At 40.0% G+C, this 18,235-nt stretch overlaps 1 protein-coding gene across 1 annotated transcript in view; it reads left to right on the top strand.

Moving 5' to 3' along the window:
- Positions 1-1,070: 1,070 nt before the first annotated feature.
- Positions 1,071-18,235, top strand: part of LOC144766277 (uncharacterized) — a 149,145-nt gene continuing 131,980 nt past the window's right edge. The window contains exons 1-2 of the mRNA XM_078650347.1: positions 1,071-1,134; positions 11,712-11,823. Of these exons, the coding sequence (XP_078506473.1) occupies positions 1,071-1,134; positions 11,712-11,823 (176 nt within the window). The remainder of the gene's footprint in view (positions 1,135-11,711; positions 11,824-18,235) is intronic.

Below are 18,235 nucleotides of genomic sequence, written 5' to 3'. Positions count from 1 at the left end.
TAGAACGTTACTTCAGCTGGATGCCGGATCCCGGCGCACAGGCAGTGAACGCTTTTCTCCAACCCTGGTCAGGGATCAATGCTTATGCCTTTCCCCCATTCGCAATGATCCAGAGAGTCCTGCAGAAGGTGAGGCAGGACAGATGCTCTCTAGCCCTAATAACTCCTTTCTGGCCATCACAGGCGTGGTTCCCTACTGTTCTCGAACTGACCTTCGAAATTCCATTCCTCATTCCTTCCCTGAAAGATCTCCTTACGGACGTAAACGGAGATCCTCACCTAATGACCCTATCAGGGAGTTTGAACCTTCTTGCCTGGAGAGTGTCAGGAGATCTAACGAAGTCTCAGGACTTTCGTCGTCAGCTTCTACTCTCCTCAGAGAGTCATGGGCACCAGGAACTCACTACAGATACAACAATATCTGGAAATGCTGGTTCCGTTGGTGCTTGGAGAGGGACTTGGATCCCACTCAAGCACCTATTGTTGATATAGTGAATTTCCTCGCTGAACTCTTCGACAAAGGATTGAGTTATAGATCAATAAACTGTTATAGATCGGCGATCTCTGCTGGTCATGTCCTTGTTAACGGCAAGTCTATTGGTAAAAATGTTATTGTTTGTAGGGTAATGAAGAGCATTCGCATTAAAAGACCCCCCGAGACCAAAATATGACTCTCTCTGGGATGTGAATTTAATTCTAGATCTTTTCACTTCCTGGCCGGATAATTCCTTTTTGAACAGAAAATTTCTTTCTTTTAAACTCGCAACTCTTCTTTGCCTTATCTCATGCCGTAGAGTTTCAGATGTTAAAGCTCTAGAGATCTCTAATAGATCTTATAACTTATTTGGAGTTAAATTTGAAATCTATAGAAGAACAAAGACCATGTCTGATTCAATTTTTTATCCCCGTTTTGATCCTTCTCCAAAACTTTGTGTTGTTGAATGTATGAAAGCTTATGATAGGACAATGTCTAACCTTCGTCCTCTTAATGAGAATCAGCTTCTCATTTCCTTTGTTAAACCTCATAAGGCTGTCTCTTCCACCTCGATTGCCAGATGGGTTAAATCTACCATGTCCCTAGCTGGTATTGATATTTCCAAATTTCAGGCTCATTCCGTTAGAGGTGCCATGGCAAGTAAGTCCCTTTGGTCCGGAGGTAAGTTGGAGGACATCCTTAAAGCTGCCGACTGGTCTAATGCTAATACCTTTGCTAGACATTATTGTAAGCCTATTGATCACATGTCTAATGTAGTTTTACAAGGCTACCAACATGCATAATGTAGCCTCCGTTCTTGTAATGAAATTGCGATTCTCCTATTAACATGCCTAGAGAATCTAGATTTCATTAAAGACACGGAGGCTCACATTATCCCACCCATCCCTTTCCCTGTTTGGGTGTAGTCATATATCTTATATTCTGAGTATGACTCGAATATGATATGATGTATTTAATGTTATTTAAATGTTATTTATGACTATTCAATTCTTTCAGGATTTGTTTATGATTACTCCCTTTTTCCTAGGATACAATTGTCATTGTCTCCTTTCTTTCAGGTAATCCTTCCACTTAAACTACTTTGGATGTTTCATCACCAAGAGACCGTCCGGTTGACTTCTTCGTTTATCCTCCACTTCGAATTTTCTGAAAACTACTACATCTTCCTTCTTCGCCTGATTTAAAAGAGGCTGATGGTTGCTATGTTTTGTCTATTACTTCTTCTCAGTGTTCTAATTGGAACCTTTATATTGTGATGCGACTGGCTTGGATCTGCAATTAAAAGTCATTGCATAATGTGAGCCTCCGTGTCTTTAATGAAATCTAGATTCTCTAGGCATGTTAATAGGAGAATCGCAATTCCCTCCAAAGCAAAGAATACGTCATGTCACGTGAGTGTGACAGACGCATGCGCAGTAAAAACCCTCGCGTAGCAGCAGCCATTTTAGATGCCAGCGTATTACAGTTAGTAAACACATAAGCAAGTTTCTCTCGGACACCCATTACAGTCGTGTAATGTAATATTGATAGGACAAACATGTTGATTAGTGTTTTAACGTTATTCGAGGTTCCTGAATACAAGCAAGTCACTTCACGTGCGAATCCTTGCTCCATCAAGGGTCCATTCAATTTTGTCTTTCAATCAAAGTCTTTTGGTTGCTCTTGTTAGGTGCCAGACTGTGGATGTATGACGTTACAACACATACTTTTACCACGCCTACCATTACCACGCAATTTTTACAACGCAGGATCCATTACAACGAAGTACCATTACCACGCATGTATTTACAACGCATATACCTTTACAACGCATACTATTACAACGTAAGTATTGGTAAGTATATAATATTTTTTAAAATGTAATGTAATTAAAATTAATATAATGTAATTTAATTTAATTTAATTTAATTAATTTAATTTAATTTAATTTAATTTAATTTAATTTAATTTAATTTAATTAATTTAATTTCATTTAATTTAATCAATTTAATTTCATTTAATTTAAATTTAATTATATTTAATTTTTATCCTGTACCCTTTTACCCAAAACCCCAAAACTGACCCTTAATCTTAAAAATATCCCTTTACCCAAAAACCCAAAACTGACCCTAAACCCTAAAAATACCCCTTTACCCAAAAACTCAAAACTGACCCTAAACCCTAAAAATACCCCTTTACCCAAAAACCCCAAACTGACCCTGAACCCTAAAAATACCCCTTTACCCAAAAACTCAAAACTGACCCTAAACCCTAAAAATACCCCTTTACCTAAAAACCCAAAACTGACCCTGAACCCTAAAAATACCCCTTTACCCAAAAACTGAAAACTGACCCTGAACCCTAAAAATAGCCCTTTACCCAAAAACTGAAAACTGACCCTGAACCCTAAAAATACCCCTTTAGCCAAAAACTGAAAACTGACCCTAAACCCTAAAAATACCCCTTTACCCAAAAACTGAAAACTGACCCTGAACCCTAAAAATACCCCTTTACCCAAAAACTGAAAACTGACCCTAAACCCTTAAAATACCCCTTTACCCAAAAACCAAAACTGACCCTGAACCCTAAAAATACCCCTTTACCCAAAAACCCAAATAATATTTTTAATAAAATAATATACTTACCAATACTTACGTTGTAATGGTATGCGTTGTAAAAGTACCTGCGTTGTAAATACATGCGTGGTAATGGTATGCGTTGTAATAGATCCTGCGTTGTAAAAAATGCGTGGTAATGGTAGGTCGTGGTAAAAGTAGCGTTGTAAAGGTTGTATACCGCCAGACTGTACATGCACTGCACAAATAATGTCTTATTACAGGTGCTAAGCCCCAGGTTGCAAGTTCTGAATTGTGCCCCATGTGTTTCTGTATGGGCCAGGTGTGGATTTGGAAGTCCTAGATGTTCTTAATTCTCTTATTGGTAAATCTGAGTATGGGCAATGTAAGTGTTGCAGAGGTCAGAATGTGCCAGTGCTTGTTTATGGCTTTTTTGACAGTGTTTGTGGCTGTGCTGTATGTTGTGACGCACATAAGGGTCTCATTGTCAGGATTTTTAACTGTGGTTTCCAGGAGTGCATATCGGTTTAGATTTTTCGCTCTCTTTTGGCATTTGTGTATGATATTGTTGGGATAATACCTATCTTTCAGCTTTTCTGTTAGATTGAATGCTTGATTTTTATAATCCCTGGGATTACTACAGTGTCATCGTATGCATAAAAACGGGCTGTAGGAGAATTTCCCTAACTGTTCTGGGATGGAACCTTTTGAAGGAGAGCACACTGTTTTTGCAGCTGGTTTGCTTTATGTCTTGGTCTTTAGACTTTTATTCTCTGCAATCAATCAATCAATCAAAGACATTTATAGAGCGCACTAATTACCCGGAGGGTCTCAAGGCGCTGGGGGGGGGGGTGCTGCTACTGCTCGAACAGCCAGGTCTTGAGCTTCTTCCGGAAGGAGAGGTGGTCTTGGGTCAGGCGCAGGTTGGGAGGGAGGGAGTTCCAGGTCTTGGCGGCCAGGTATGAAAAGGACCTTCCTCCTGTTGTCGTTCTTCGGATGCGGGGGACGGCGGCGAGGGCGTGTCTGGCTGATCGGAGATGGCGTTTGGGAGCGTAGAAGTTGATGCGGTTGTAGAGGTAGCTCGGGCCTTGATCGTGTAGGGCTTTGTGTGCGTGGGTGAGGAGACGGAAGGTGATTCTTTTGTTGACGGGGAGCCAATGCAGGTCTCTCAGATGTCCGGAGATGTGGCTGTGTCGTGGGATGTCGAGGATGAGTCTGGCTGAGGTGTTCTGGATCCGCTGGAGTCTCTTCTGGAGCTTGGCGGTGGTTCCGGCGTAGAGGGCGTTGCCGTAGTCCAGTCGGCTGGTGACGAGGGCCTGCGCAGGATGTTGAAGCATGACGAGGAGACGGCGTTGACTTGTCTGGTCATGGAGAGGGAGGAGTCCAGTATGAAGCCCAGGTTGCGTGCGTGGTCTGTCGGTTTGGGTGCGGTGCCCAGGGCGGGGGGCCACCAGGAGTCATGCAAAGATGGTGACATCCAGAAAGTCTAGTGTGTCCTCATGTGCTGTGTAAGTAAATCTGAGGAACTCCTCATAGGAGTTAAGCCAATCATGAAAAGTTGAAGTTATGCATTTGTGCATCGCCAGATTACTAAAATGTCATCTATATACGTCTTTCAGAAGAGGTTCTTTGCTCTGTAAGGATTAATCTCTACAAGGATATTACTCTCTCCAAATGTCCTGCCAGACTGGGGGCAAATGTACTCCCATCAATGTCCCATGGGTTTGGAGGTATAGTGTGCCTTCGAATTCAAAAACAATTTCTAAAAAAGCTAAGCCTCAGCATCCCAAGATGAAATGTCTTGGAGTATTAAATGTCCAAACTTGTTCAAAGAGGAGGTATGCGATTGTTGTTATATTGGCTTCTTGTGGCAGACTGGTATATAATCTTTCCAAGTCCAGCCCAATCAAGATAGCTGTGCCTTTTTTGTAGGGTGTTTCCTTCAGTTGTTTGAGAAGATCGCTAGTCTCTTTAGGTATGTTGTTGTTTTCTGGACAAGAGGTTCAAGGTAATGGTCTGCAAACTGGGATAATGGTTCTAATATAGAACCAATTCCTGAAACTATTGGGTGGCCTGGTGATGGTATTGTGTTTTTTTGCATTTATGGCAGTGGGTAAAAGTAAGAAATACTTGGGTTCTTGGTTTGAAGATATTCAGCTTCCTTTTTAGATATCCAGAAGTTTGTTTCTGCTTCCTCCACCATCAGAATATTTGTGCGTTCTAATCTTGGTGTGGGGTCTGTTGTGAAAAATGTGCAGTATTTGTCATCTGACATTAGGTTGATGCATTGTGTCTGGTAGTCTTCTGATTTTAGTAATACTATTCTTCCGCCCTTGTCTGCAGCTTTTATTATAAGCCTTCTTTTCTTTTTAGTTCACCCAGTGCTAATTAAGTCATGCTGAAGAACGTTTTTTGTCAGTTTCTTTTATTTCCTAAATTTCTTAGAACTTAGCCTGTTTGAAGGAGAGAATTTCTACTGGCACTGAAGTATGCAGAGGGCAGGAAGTGGATTTCGCTCTTAGGTTGATATCTCCTTCTGGGGGTTGGTCTGGAATGTTCTGGTAGTAAGGTTTTAATGTAAGCTTTCTGCAGAATTCAGCTTTTTCGCAGTGAAGCTTGAATTAATCAAAGTTTGAATGACGGGCGATTCCTAGTCCTTTGTTAAGCTCTTGGTCTTTCGTTAGGGAAATGTTGGTGAGATTGAACACTAGCGAGTTGCTGTGCTGGGTCCTGGTTTCTCTTGGTTTTTCCACATGCTCCTCATCTGGACAACTTGCTCTGTGTCGGCCCATCTAACTCCTTTCCTCTTACCATCGAGATTGGTTCAGTCCTCTTCCTAAAAAAGTAGCTCTAAAGGGGGAAAAGTAGGGTGTGGTCCTTACATATATGTGTTCAACCATCCAGTGAATTGTGGCGCAAACAGTTGACAAACAGGTGCAATGATTTCACCAAATCCTGGCATTCCCCAGTTTGTTCGCCATTCCCGAGCACTACTTCTACTTCTACCTCTATTGCATTGTTGATCTTGCTGTTATTTCACACTACTCTAATCCATAATGTCTATTGAACTGTCTCCTGATGATTCACTAATCCTGTATTCTTGTGGTGCAGTATAGTCATCCTTTGTATAGGGATACATATTTTCTTGAGAAAAACGTTTGAGGTCGTTACCTAATTTGGGGATTTTGCTTTGGGTAATTAAATCTTTAATTCTCATCATTTCTTTGTTGATTTCCTCTATTGTTTTTACGAATACCGTGTTTGGACCATTTTCAATTTAGCTTCACTGACTTCTATTTTTATTGCTAGTTCCTCTGACAGTTTTGTTGCAGTCTTAATTATTAGTATAAGCGAGTCTCTAGTGCATTTCCACGAGATGGCCACCCAGTCTTTTCTAAACAGGATGTCTTGTAGAAAAATGCATGTGGAATTATTGACCCAGAGGCCTCTGGGTGCAGCATTTGCTTGAACGTATTCGGCCATGATTAATCCATGGATAATAGTTCTTATTTGTGACTCAACAGCAGACTAATTGATGGTGCCTGGCTGAAAAACTTCTGTAAGTACCTATCTATGTCTTACACATAATTGTAGTAAAATCAAAAGGTCTTGGCCAACTCCAGGCATAAAAAAGACACTTGGTCTGGAATTGGCTGCTAGTCTCTTGCCTTTGTTGATGGTTTTTGTGATATTTTTGTAAAACCTCCTTACAAATATATAGAGAAACTTGCAAAGACAGATAGAGAGGATTGCAAAGACATATACATAGAGAGGGTTGCCTAGTAGATAGTATGGCAAAGATAAATGTAAATGATTTTTTAAATAGATAGTGCTGCAAAGACAGATAGATACTGTTGCAAATGTAGATAGATAGATAGATAGATAGATAGATAGATAGATAGATAGATAGATAGATAGATAGATTGATTGATTGATAGATAGATAGATCAGGAAATTGGAAAAAACAGCAAAGCTAACATGTATATTATAATAGTTAAATGTCCTTATATGCAGGACATACAAGAACACTGGGAACAAACTAGAAAGCCATATAGGCAAGAAATAAAGACTAAGGGCCAGATGTAGGTGGCTAAATACCGGTTGGTAACGCTGAAATGTGTTAAATCACTGCGTTACCGACCGGTATTTAGCCATGTGCAATGTAAGTAAGTTCAAACCTACTTGCAAAATAAGGAATCGCTAAATAGCGATTCCTTATTTTGCTCTTGCATTAAAGGAATTGGAAATACCGATTCCTTAAATGCAATGTACGTAGCACTAAAAATAGTGCACTTCAGCCTTAAGGAATCGCTAATTACCACCAACATCAAGTTGGTGGTAAGTAGCGATTTTCTTTAAAAAATCACTTTTTTGCTTTTTTAAATGTGCCATTTGGCACACATCCATGCCGCATGTATGTGCGCCACATGTACAGACATGCAAATTTCAGGGGTGCAACAGGGTGTCCTTTGGACACCCTGGCACCCTTGAAATAACTCCGCTATTAGCGATTCAGTAATACCGAATCGCTAATAGTGAATATCTTCCCATTCATTCCTATGGGCTTTCAAGCCCATAGGAATTAATGGCTGGGTATTCCTTAATAACGAATCTCAATTACCGATTCGTTATTAAGGAATGTTAAGGAATCGCTAACATTGTAGCGATTCCTACCTACATTCAATTTAGCGAGTCCTTAATAGTGATTCAGTAAAAATCGATATTAAGGACTCGCTAAATTGAACTTACCTAGATCTGGCCCTAAATTGTTTAATAAATATAGCTGTACTCCTCAATTAAAATACATACCAACATGACATAGAGGAGCGAAGCTAGAAATGTACTTGATTGCAAGCATATTGAAAAATGACAAGTTGATGAAGAACAGTCTCAAATGGACACAATCTGGAATGTTGTGAAATAGTCGCAGTTATAAACAAAGGGCACTCCAAAGCAATTTGCAGCAGCATTGGCAGGAGATAGGAACTCATAGAGCTGGAATTACTCTGTGCTCAACATGTATGAGCTGTTAGAAAGTATCCTGCTATCACATCAGACTCTAAACGCAAAGGCACCACCAAAGCAATAATGTCAAAACAAAAACATTAACATTGAAAAGAAGTACCTTGTGTGTGGATATGTTTCTTGTGAAAGATCAAAAAGTTGCCACTCAAAGAGAAGCTATCCAATGGATAAAGGGGGCTCACCCCCTGCCCAGTGCTGTATGCTGTACTGGGCAGAAACAAGATGTGAATAACACTGAAAGACCAATGGAAGAAGTCAGCTGGCTGGAAATCTTCTTATATAAATATAGTTATTGGATAATGACAGATCTAATAATGCTTTCTGGCTGTTTTAAGCGGTTGCTTTAGATAAAATCTGCACATAGACATTTTACATGCTCTGCTTAGGCCAAACATAATTATATGTACTCCACTCTGGAAGTATAATTCAGGTTTACACAAATGCACGTTTCGACCTGCCTTAACTTATTTTGCATTTGGTATCTCTAGGTGGCACTTATGTTTATGTAAAGGGAGTAGGCTCATATTTGTGGGTCCTAACCCACTGTGAAGTACAGCAACAAAAGAAGTATGCCATCCTTTTTGTTTTACATTTGAAATACACCAGGCAAAAGGCCGGATTCACAATGGTGAACTTACACTTTTGTGTTCGTTTACTACTTTTCGGTATTCACAAAGGTAAACTTAAACCAAAAGTCTAACTTTAATACTTGTCGGTATTCACAAAGGTAAATTTAGACCAAAAGTCTAACTTTACTAGCAGTAACTTACCTTTGTAAATGTCGAAAAAGTGTAAGTTTACCTTTGTGAATCAGGCCCAAAGTCTGTAGACCTAAATTTCAGTATTGTGAAAAGTCGAATGTGTTGCTAAAGGCCTGTTTTGTTTGGGTTTAGCACTTGTTGGTGATCAAAATGTGATATCACACTTCACAGATGATAGAAACAGATTTGGGTTATGGTCTTATTTCTACCCATGATAAAATCTTTAAAATACATTATGGGTCCTATTACGACTTTTGGTGGTGTGAGGGTGAGCGGCTCACCATAGCCGCACCACTGCACCACCAAGAGTCGCCACCACCTGCTGCCCAGATTTCAAGTATTTTGTAATCTGGCAGGCGGGTGGCATGGTGGTCCCACAGTGGTGCTCCTTGTGAGTCTGAAACAGCACAGCCGCAGGATCGCCAGTGCACATTCCTGAACTGGAAGAAAACCACCATGTTGTGCATTTCCTCCTGTGCAAGAACTGTGGGTGCAGAAAGACAGGGTGGCACAAAATGTGCCCCCCTAAAATTCACACTGGGGCACAGGGGCAAGAGGGGACCCCGTAGGACTCCCTGTCCTTCCTCACCGGTAGCATTTTCAAGGAGGAAGAACCTCCATGACAATGCTGACGGTTAGGAAAGTCATAATATGCTTGGCAGTGCCTCGGGGTACCACCATTGATATTGCAGCCCTCAGACCATCACGGGACTACCAGGGAATGGTGGTTCCCTGGAAACTGTGGTCTGCAATATTGGTCCGACCACTGAAGTCCTTATAGGACGGTCGGACAACCGGTGAGGGGGTGGCTGGACTGCCAACGGTGTGCCCTTACGAGTCAGGCGGTCAGACTTGTAATATGGGCATATTTGTAGCCTGCTTGTTATCCAAGGATGTTTAGGCAGGGCTCTACACTGTAAATCTACCTAAATCTATATGGGCCCAATTTACAACGGTAAACTTACACTTTTGTGTAAGTTCACTACTTTTCCATATTCACAAAGATAAACCTAGGGTAAACATCCTTTACAACGCAACTTTTACCACGCCATGCTATTACAACGCAGGTTTTACAACGAAAACCATTACAACGTATTGCGCTGGGGGGCGCTCTAGGATAGGGAATAGATTTAATTTACTATCCAACACCTTCCCTAGTGTCCACGGGGACAGGAGTTGGAATAGTAAATTAAACTATTCACTATCCAGCACCCCAAAGCGCTATGCGTTGTAATGGTATGTGTAGTAAAACCTGCGTTGTAACAGCATGCGTGGTAAAAGCATGCGTTTTAACGTCATACATCCAAACCTAGACCAAGGGGCACATGCATCATTGTTTTTTGCGTTGGCAAAGGGCCAGATTCTGTGCATCTGCCCCTTTGCGACACTTTTTGCATTTGGGATGCATCATCCGAAATGCAAAAATTGCTATTTAAGTAATCGCAAAATTTGGGATTACCTAAATTGCAATGGCATTTAGGGAATCACAAATTGAGATTCCCTAACTGCAATACAACAAAACAAAACAAATTGCGATTTCGCTTTTAAGAAACGCAAATTGCCATCAACTTAAAGTTCTTGGTAACTTGCGAAAACTTTGAAAAGTGCATAAAAGTGCCTTTTTCAAAGTTGTATGTTGCACAAATACATGCCCTTAGGGCATGTGCGTGTGCAACATGTTTTTTAATTGCCCCTTCAGAGGTGCATCAGGGTGTCCTTTTGGCACCCTTGAAATTGCATGCGCAATTTGTGAGTACCTATTTGGTACTCGCAAATTGTGCATGCAATTCCCATTGATTCCTATAGGCCTCTAGGCCCATAGGAACGAATAGGAAGCCATTCCTTATTTGTGATTAGCAATTTGCAAGTCTTAAATAAGCAATGTGTAGGAATCGCAATTTTCTTTGCGATTCCTACCTGCATAAGGAATTGTGATTGTTTTAAAATCTCAATTCAGGAATCGCAATTCCTAAGTTTTATGCATGTGGCCCCAAAAGTCTAACTCTAATACTTTTTGGTATTCACAATGGTAAACTTAGACCACAAGCCTAACTTTACTACTTTTTGGTATTCACCAAGGTAAACTTAGACCAAAAGTGTAACTTTTACTAGTGGTAACTTACCTTTGTTACTTCTAAGTTTACCTTTGTGAATACCAAAAAGTGGTAAAGTTAGACTTTTGGTCCAAGATTACCTTTGCGAATACCAAAAAGTAGTAAGCTCACAAAAAGTACAAGTTTAACTTTGTGAATTGGGCCCTATATTTGCAATTTTGTGCATAGTATTTACATCAAAGCACTTTTATAAAAAAAAAAGGACTGTCTGTTTACTGATTTACTTACTGTTGTTGTTGTGTCTCGCTGAGGTCTGAGATTTTACCGCCAGCGCTTCTATGAATCAGCCTTAAGCTGCTCTGTCAAGTCATAAAAATGGTACTTGTTTACCAGTATGAGTGCTCGCGGACCTTATGCAAAAGTTCTATATTGACAAAATTGGGCCCAGTAACATCTGATTGCCTCGGGACCTCTGATATTGGATTTCCCAAACTCTTCATACAAAAGCACTCAGTAGAAATGGAAATGTCAGTGGAGCAAAATTAAAACGTGGCTGTACTGGACATGAATCCTGAACTCTTAGTGATTTGAATAATCGTTGTGCCATTGGCTCCTCTGCAAGATGCAGCTACTCAGTATGGCCCTCCCTAGCCCGATATTTTACTCATCACCCAGTGCTTTGTTTTACTGACATGGTGTTCCCCGAGGTCTTACCAAAGAACATGTGTTGGAAAAGGTAGAAGTTCACACAAAGGGCAACCACAGCATCTCTGTCAGCTACTATTCATAGCAGTGATTTACCATTTTTGGTTTCCTCCTAGGATTCTATCCCCTTGGCGATACTGCTGTACAGGGTTACCCAAAACCCAAATATCCTGGTCTCTCGGTGAAGGATGATGGAAAAGAACTTGTTAAACCCCCTCTAGATTTCAAGTAGGTGGTTTTTTTAAATACAAAAAACATTTGTTTTCAGTTTGATGTGTACTGACTGAAAATTAATCATCAATTTATGGAAAATTGAATATGCTACTTTTGTTTCAGATTTTCAACCATTATGGCCATTTTTAGGTCTCACCTACAAACAACTGTCTGTTGTGACAGGCCACTTGTATACCATGCCCAAATGTTGATGTGAGCTTAAAGCCAGCCAATTGCTTACTATTGGGGGGCTTCCTTGTTTCGCTCATTTGCTTGCTTATTATTCAATGGCTTCTTTCCTCCTCTTGTGTTTGTCCCTTACCAGGAGCATACCTTCTTTCCATCCTTTTGCCACCCACATTCACTTATCACGAAAGAGTTCTTCAATTGTAGCTCACTCTCCTCACACACGGAGGTCTTGAATAAAACATTGCTTTTTGACATTTTTTGGTGGGCATGAGGCTGCCATTTGCTTCTGTGTTATTTATTTTTGAAAAGCTCTTTCGCACACATTTGCTCTCTGCCATCTTGGAACAGTTAATAAAGTTAAACAAAATGGCCACTGCGTCATGACATATGCATGGCTATGTGTGGTAATGCCTCTGTGTACATAGTTCTATGTGTTGGGCTCCTGTAGCCATTACACATTTGCCAACTGGGACCTGGGGGCACCTGGTGCCTGGCACTGTTTACTGCCAGTATTCCAACACATTAATCCTGCTATTAAGAGTTATTTAGCCTAGAATTGGGACTAACGTGCTGAACTACTTATCCAAAGTGCAAGTATCATAGATATTCCTTTCATGTGCCAACTAATGTGAGCGGGTGGAAAATTGGAGCACTGGGTCAAGCAGCCTTGAAGCAACTGAGTTCCTGGAGGCTGTTTCCAGTGAGGGGGGGGCAATCCCTTGCTCCCACCAATGAGTTTGATGTTTTCAGGTGTCCGATGTGGGTTGGACTTTGCGAATCACTTGAAAGCGACTGGTTCTTGGAGAAAATGTGTCTCATGACACAATTTCTGTATCAACCTATCTCCTGCGAGATTGTTGTATCCAAACTGATCACCTGCAGCAAAAAATGAGTGACCTTTCTCGAATATCATGCAATCGGCATAACATAAAATTGTTCAAAGTATGCAAATTATGCCAGTATATAAAATGTGCTTGAAGAATCACTCTGAGCTGTTTTTTTACCATGCAATTTATTTGAGATGAAAAAATGAATTTTGGGCATGCTGAATTTAGTGGTCTAAATCCCAGCCTTCTATTTGACCTCTTTCAGAAAGCTTTCAGTGATCCGTGTGTTAAGTAAAATATGCAAATGTTTATTAACAAATAAAAACTTTGCATATGAGAGTCACATAAATGACTGATTAGTTGATCATTGTCGTTCCAAACGAGCATAAGCTGAAAAATCAGAGACAAGACATGAATATGTAGGTTTTCATATGCAGGGTTCCAATAGAGATTAGCTGATGAGATTGAAATACTTAATTACACAGTTGCACGATCCTAAAGTCATGTGAAAGTATGCGGTCGAGTTTTTAATACTTAATTAAATGTGAACACTCACCTTTCAGGAAGCTAATCAGAAATGTATCACTGTAAGACCCAAGTATGGAAACAAGGTAGTTCAAACCAGATGGGCACAACTTGAAGGCACGGTTAACAAGAGCAGAATGATGGCTGCAGCATCTACAGTTATGCCAAGGCAAACGTTTGACAACGAACGCTTACATTAAAAAATGTCTGCCTTTTATTTCCCCTCAATAATCTGAAAATATGTGTACACTTATGGAGTTCCCAGTCTGTGTTATATTTATTCTTCTACAACAAACCAGAAACCAGTTAAGAGAGATCATGTGACCTATTGACTCCTGCTGTTCTGCAGTGTATTACTTGACCTCTGCTAATGTTAAGCGACCCCCCATTTTCCCCTCAAAAAATCTTTAACCATGTGTGGGTTGATTTGCTGAGCATAATATTGAATGTTTTCAAAAGTAAAACTAACTTTTTTTGTAAGAAAATAATATATATATTTGAACTGTGCGCTGCGTTGCCTAATGGTGAATGCAACTTAATAAAAATCTATTTTTTTTTAAAGTGTGGCAGCATTTGAGATTTTCAGGAAAAAGAATATTACACTTCTACTTAAAGAACACAGTACATGTAGCACTTTAACCAGCTGTCCCAAAAACATTAATTAATACATAATAGTGTAAAGAATATTTATGTTAACGTGCTGTATGTGGGCATCAAGATACTGACCACAATCTGAGGAATAGATTGAGAAAGCAGATTGATTAATGATATATAAATCACAAGTGAACTTTATCCCTCGAAGGTCACACAGAAAGCACATTTGAACCCGCTTGCATCTTTCATCTATGTATATAAAAACAAAAGTATGTCTGTTTGTCCTTAATGCATTACTACACCATTCATCCGATCGGCATGAAACTTTGGGAAGTTGCTAAGCACACTCCTGCGAAGGTTTCTGGCAAAAAGAAAAAATAAGAAAATAAAAATTGTTAAAAGTTGTTGAGTACACTCCCGCGAAGGTTTCTTGCAAAAAAAAAGAAAAAGAAACATTTGCTATATATCGGCCCCCCGGCCCCCGAGGGCCCTCATAATCTTTCCAATAATGAACATTTACAGTTTCCGGTGCGACTCGCTTTTGCAATGACCATCAACAAAGCACAAGGACAATCGCTGCAAATGTGTGGACTAATGGCTAAATGTAGGTAAATAGGATTTACCGATTCTAAAATACTGAATTTTACCGATTCAGTATTTTAGAATCGGTAAATCCTATGTAGTTAATAATTCAGTAAAATTTACCAAATCGTTAAGATTCGGTAATTACCGATTTGATAATTGCCATTCATTCCTATGGGCCTGGAGGCCCATAGGAATGAATGACAATTACCGGATCGGTAATTACCGATTCGGTAAAACAGAGAAAGAGTCAAGGGTGGCAGGGTGTCACTTTGACACCCTGTTGCACCCCTGAATAGTGCTTGTGTGCACATGTGGCACACATACATGCCCTAAGGGCATTTATGTCTGTCACATGGCACAGGTGTAAATGCACAGATTTGCATTTACAGAGGTATTTGTTATTTACCATCCAACTAATAGTTAGTGGTAAATAACGTATCCTGTAAGCACAGAAGCACTCTTCAAAGTTCTTCCTACATTTCATTTACCAATTCGGTAAATACCGAATCGGTAAATGATGATTCGGTAAATACCGAAATGGTAAATACCGATTCGGTATTTACCGAATTGGTAAATTTGCCACCTTCAGAGGAAAAGCCTATTACCAGTCAGTAACGGCCGATTTCGGCCGTTACCGACCGGTAATAGCCTTCCTACATCTGGCCTTAGATTTGGAGAATCCCTGCTTCTCACATGGACAACTGTATGTGGCCAGCTCACGGGTTGGAAAACCTTCTGATTTATTCGTGTGCGCACCAGAAGGAAAAACAAAAAATACCGTGTAAGCACAAGCACTCGAATAAATAAACAGAATTAAAACAACACTTTGAAATGTTTTCCACATTAAAATGAATAAGTTTCAATAAAAATGACACAATGTAAATTGAATGTTATCATAACAAGTTTCCTTAAATTTGCTTTCTTCTGAGATTGCAGCAACGTGCGACGGGTAAGCTAGTGTACAATATAAAATAGTCTGCTTAATACCTGGGCCCTATCATTGGATGCCAAGAAGGCCTTTGATAGGGTTGACGGGGTACCTTTTCAGGATACTTGAAAGAACAGGTATGGGGCAGAAATTTATATCAACTGTACGCTAGCTCATTAAGAATCCCATAGCCAATGTCCACTGTAAATGCTTCTTGTCTCACACTATCTACATTATTAGGGGTGGGTATATGTCAAAAAGGCCTCCTTCCACTCTCCACTCTTTGTTATTTCTCTTGGGATGCCCGTTTTACCCTTCCTATTTCTCTTAGTGATAGAACCACTGTCTGCAGGCATGAGGAGATTGACATATATTAATAGAATTCAAATGATTGCAGGGATAACAAAACAGATGATGTCTTCTTAACACTTAATCAACTCGAAACCTCTGAGATTCCTGCAATGGTGAGCTCATTAACACATCTTCTCAATTTTCAGGTTACAAAATTAATTAGGATAAATGTGAGCTGTATCCTATGTGGACCACTACAACCACTACAACAAGAGTCTGCTTAAGGGATTTATATCTGAGTTGGAGGCCTCAAATATCTAGCAGTACTTGTTAGAACGGGCTTAGGCCAAATGATTGAGAATAGATAATCTTTTTCGACTGGTGACCAAATCAAAAAGCAAGCTTTGAAACATGGGCACAATTTAACCTATTACTCTTTGGACACGTACAAACTGGAAAAATGAAAATAGCTCATTGGATCAATTATGATATCGGTATGCCATGCCTTCAAATTCACAGAAAATATCTGAATGATAGTGACACTGAAATCATTGTATAGAGCTGAGGTGAGGGAAATCAAAGTTACAGGCTTCAAAACGTTGGTCACATACCACATGTGGAGGCCTCAGATTACCACATATATACTCAAACTGTTGGGAAAGTCAGCTGTCATAACTGTCCTGCTTCCTGTCGCAGAATGATGACTTACCAGAATAGGTCACTATAGATTATAGAAAAACCACTTTTTCAAAGTCAACCCAATACTGTACGTATAAACAGACATAACATACCCACAGGCTTAATGGTCACTCCCATAACGTTGTCAATGCATACAACATGAAAATAAACAGACAACTGCGCATTCACCCTAACCAGCATGAAAATACCCCCCTTAACTGGCCTGAGTGGTCAGGGAGGAGAGTCCTGACAACTAATTTGATCTTTAAAGACAGTGGGCCATGTGTACAAAGCAGTGGCTGCAAACTGCAATTTGTGATCAGTAGTTTGGCGACCAGTGTGGTGTTTTGCTGCCTAACCTATGTACTAACCGGTCGATTTGCCAAATACTTCATTAAAGTGGCCACAACTCGAACTGCCTAATGAATATTAATGAGGTAGAACACAAATTCCGATGCACTATGATTCACAACCATAGCATTGATGGTGGCCTGCAGCACACCTGGAAATTAGATATAACAAGGAGAAATAAACACATTTCTCCTTATTACGCCACTCTGTGGTAGGCACCACATTTTGGCACAATCAGAGGATTACTGCCTTTATTAAATCTGGGATTTCATAAACTTCCATTGTGGTACATCTGCCACAATGAAATGCACAGCAAAGCAGCACAAGCCCTTGCGTAACATTTATTTGCAAAGTAACACAAGACGATACAAATATTCTCTTGTGTGGCTTTGTAAATCCCAGTTAACGGCTTGTGTTGCCTTGCAATGACTTGCGTTACACGAAGACAACAAAAGTCTTATTACAAGTAGGCCTTAGTGTTCTCTTTATGACTTTGGGATGAGATGTTATTCAGAAGTTTGTTCTGTACCAAAAACGTTGATAGAAGATCAGACAAATGTAAACATTACTAAATTAAAGGAATTTGTAATTTGTTTATTGGGTCATATGAGATCATATCCCTGAATGTAATCTGAATTAATGGCCATATGAATAACTTTCAGATTCCATTTCGCTGATTTGTACCTCATAAAACAATGTACCCTATTCTTATCATTTGATCACCAGGAGGTTCCAAGTTAAACTATGCATGAAAATCAAACTCTTTGCCCATGTTTCCTGCAAACATTTAATATCAAAATTAGACATAAATTCCAAAGCATCCCAATTTGATTTAATTGTATTTGTGCAGGGATCCTCATTGTTCGGCAAGAGGGCGGCATGCTGCCCTTATAAACTATACCCGCAGCCATCTGGTGAACTGCAGCACTATGCAGCTGCTTACTTCATTGAGTACTAACATTCACAAAGATGTTAACCCCTTTGCTGCTAGGCCTTTCCCCCCCGCCTATGCTAAGCCTTTTTTTGGCTATTTGGGGTAGTGCGCGCTTAGGCCCCTGTAACTTTTTGACCACATACGGTATCCACAACAAATTTGTGTCCCTTTCTTCCAGCATCATGAGAATTCTAAAGGTACCCAGGCTTTGTAGATTCCAGAGGAGGGGTCCCAGAAATTTGCCAAAATACAGCTATATTTAGTTTTTTGGGGAAAAATGGGAAAAAAGTGCAGCAAATGAAAGCATCTGGATTTTTACCTGCAAATGATATCAAAAAGGGTTTGTGGAGATGAAATCACCATTTTCCCAGCTTTTAGGGAATGACAGACTTTTGTCAGAAAACAACATTGTTTACACAGTTTTGGCAATTTTCTGGGACATGACCTATTTTTGCTATTTTATGTTCTTTCAACCTCCTTCCAGTTAATGGTAAAAATGAGTATGAAAGCAATAATGGATCCTGG

This window comes from Lissotriton helveticus, chromosome 1_1, assembly GCF_964261635.1.
Source record: "Lissotriton helveticus chromosome 1_1, aLisHel1.1, whole genome shotgun sequence".
Classification (NCBI taxonomy): domain Eukaryota; kingdom Metazoa; phylum Chordata; class Amphibia; order Caudata; family Salamandridae; genus Lissotriton; species Lissotriton helveticus.
Note: the sequence above shows the minus strand (reverse complement) of the source record. Positions and strands in the feature narration are given on the sequence as shown.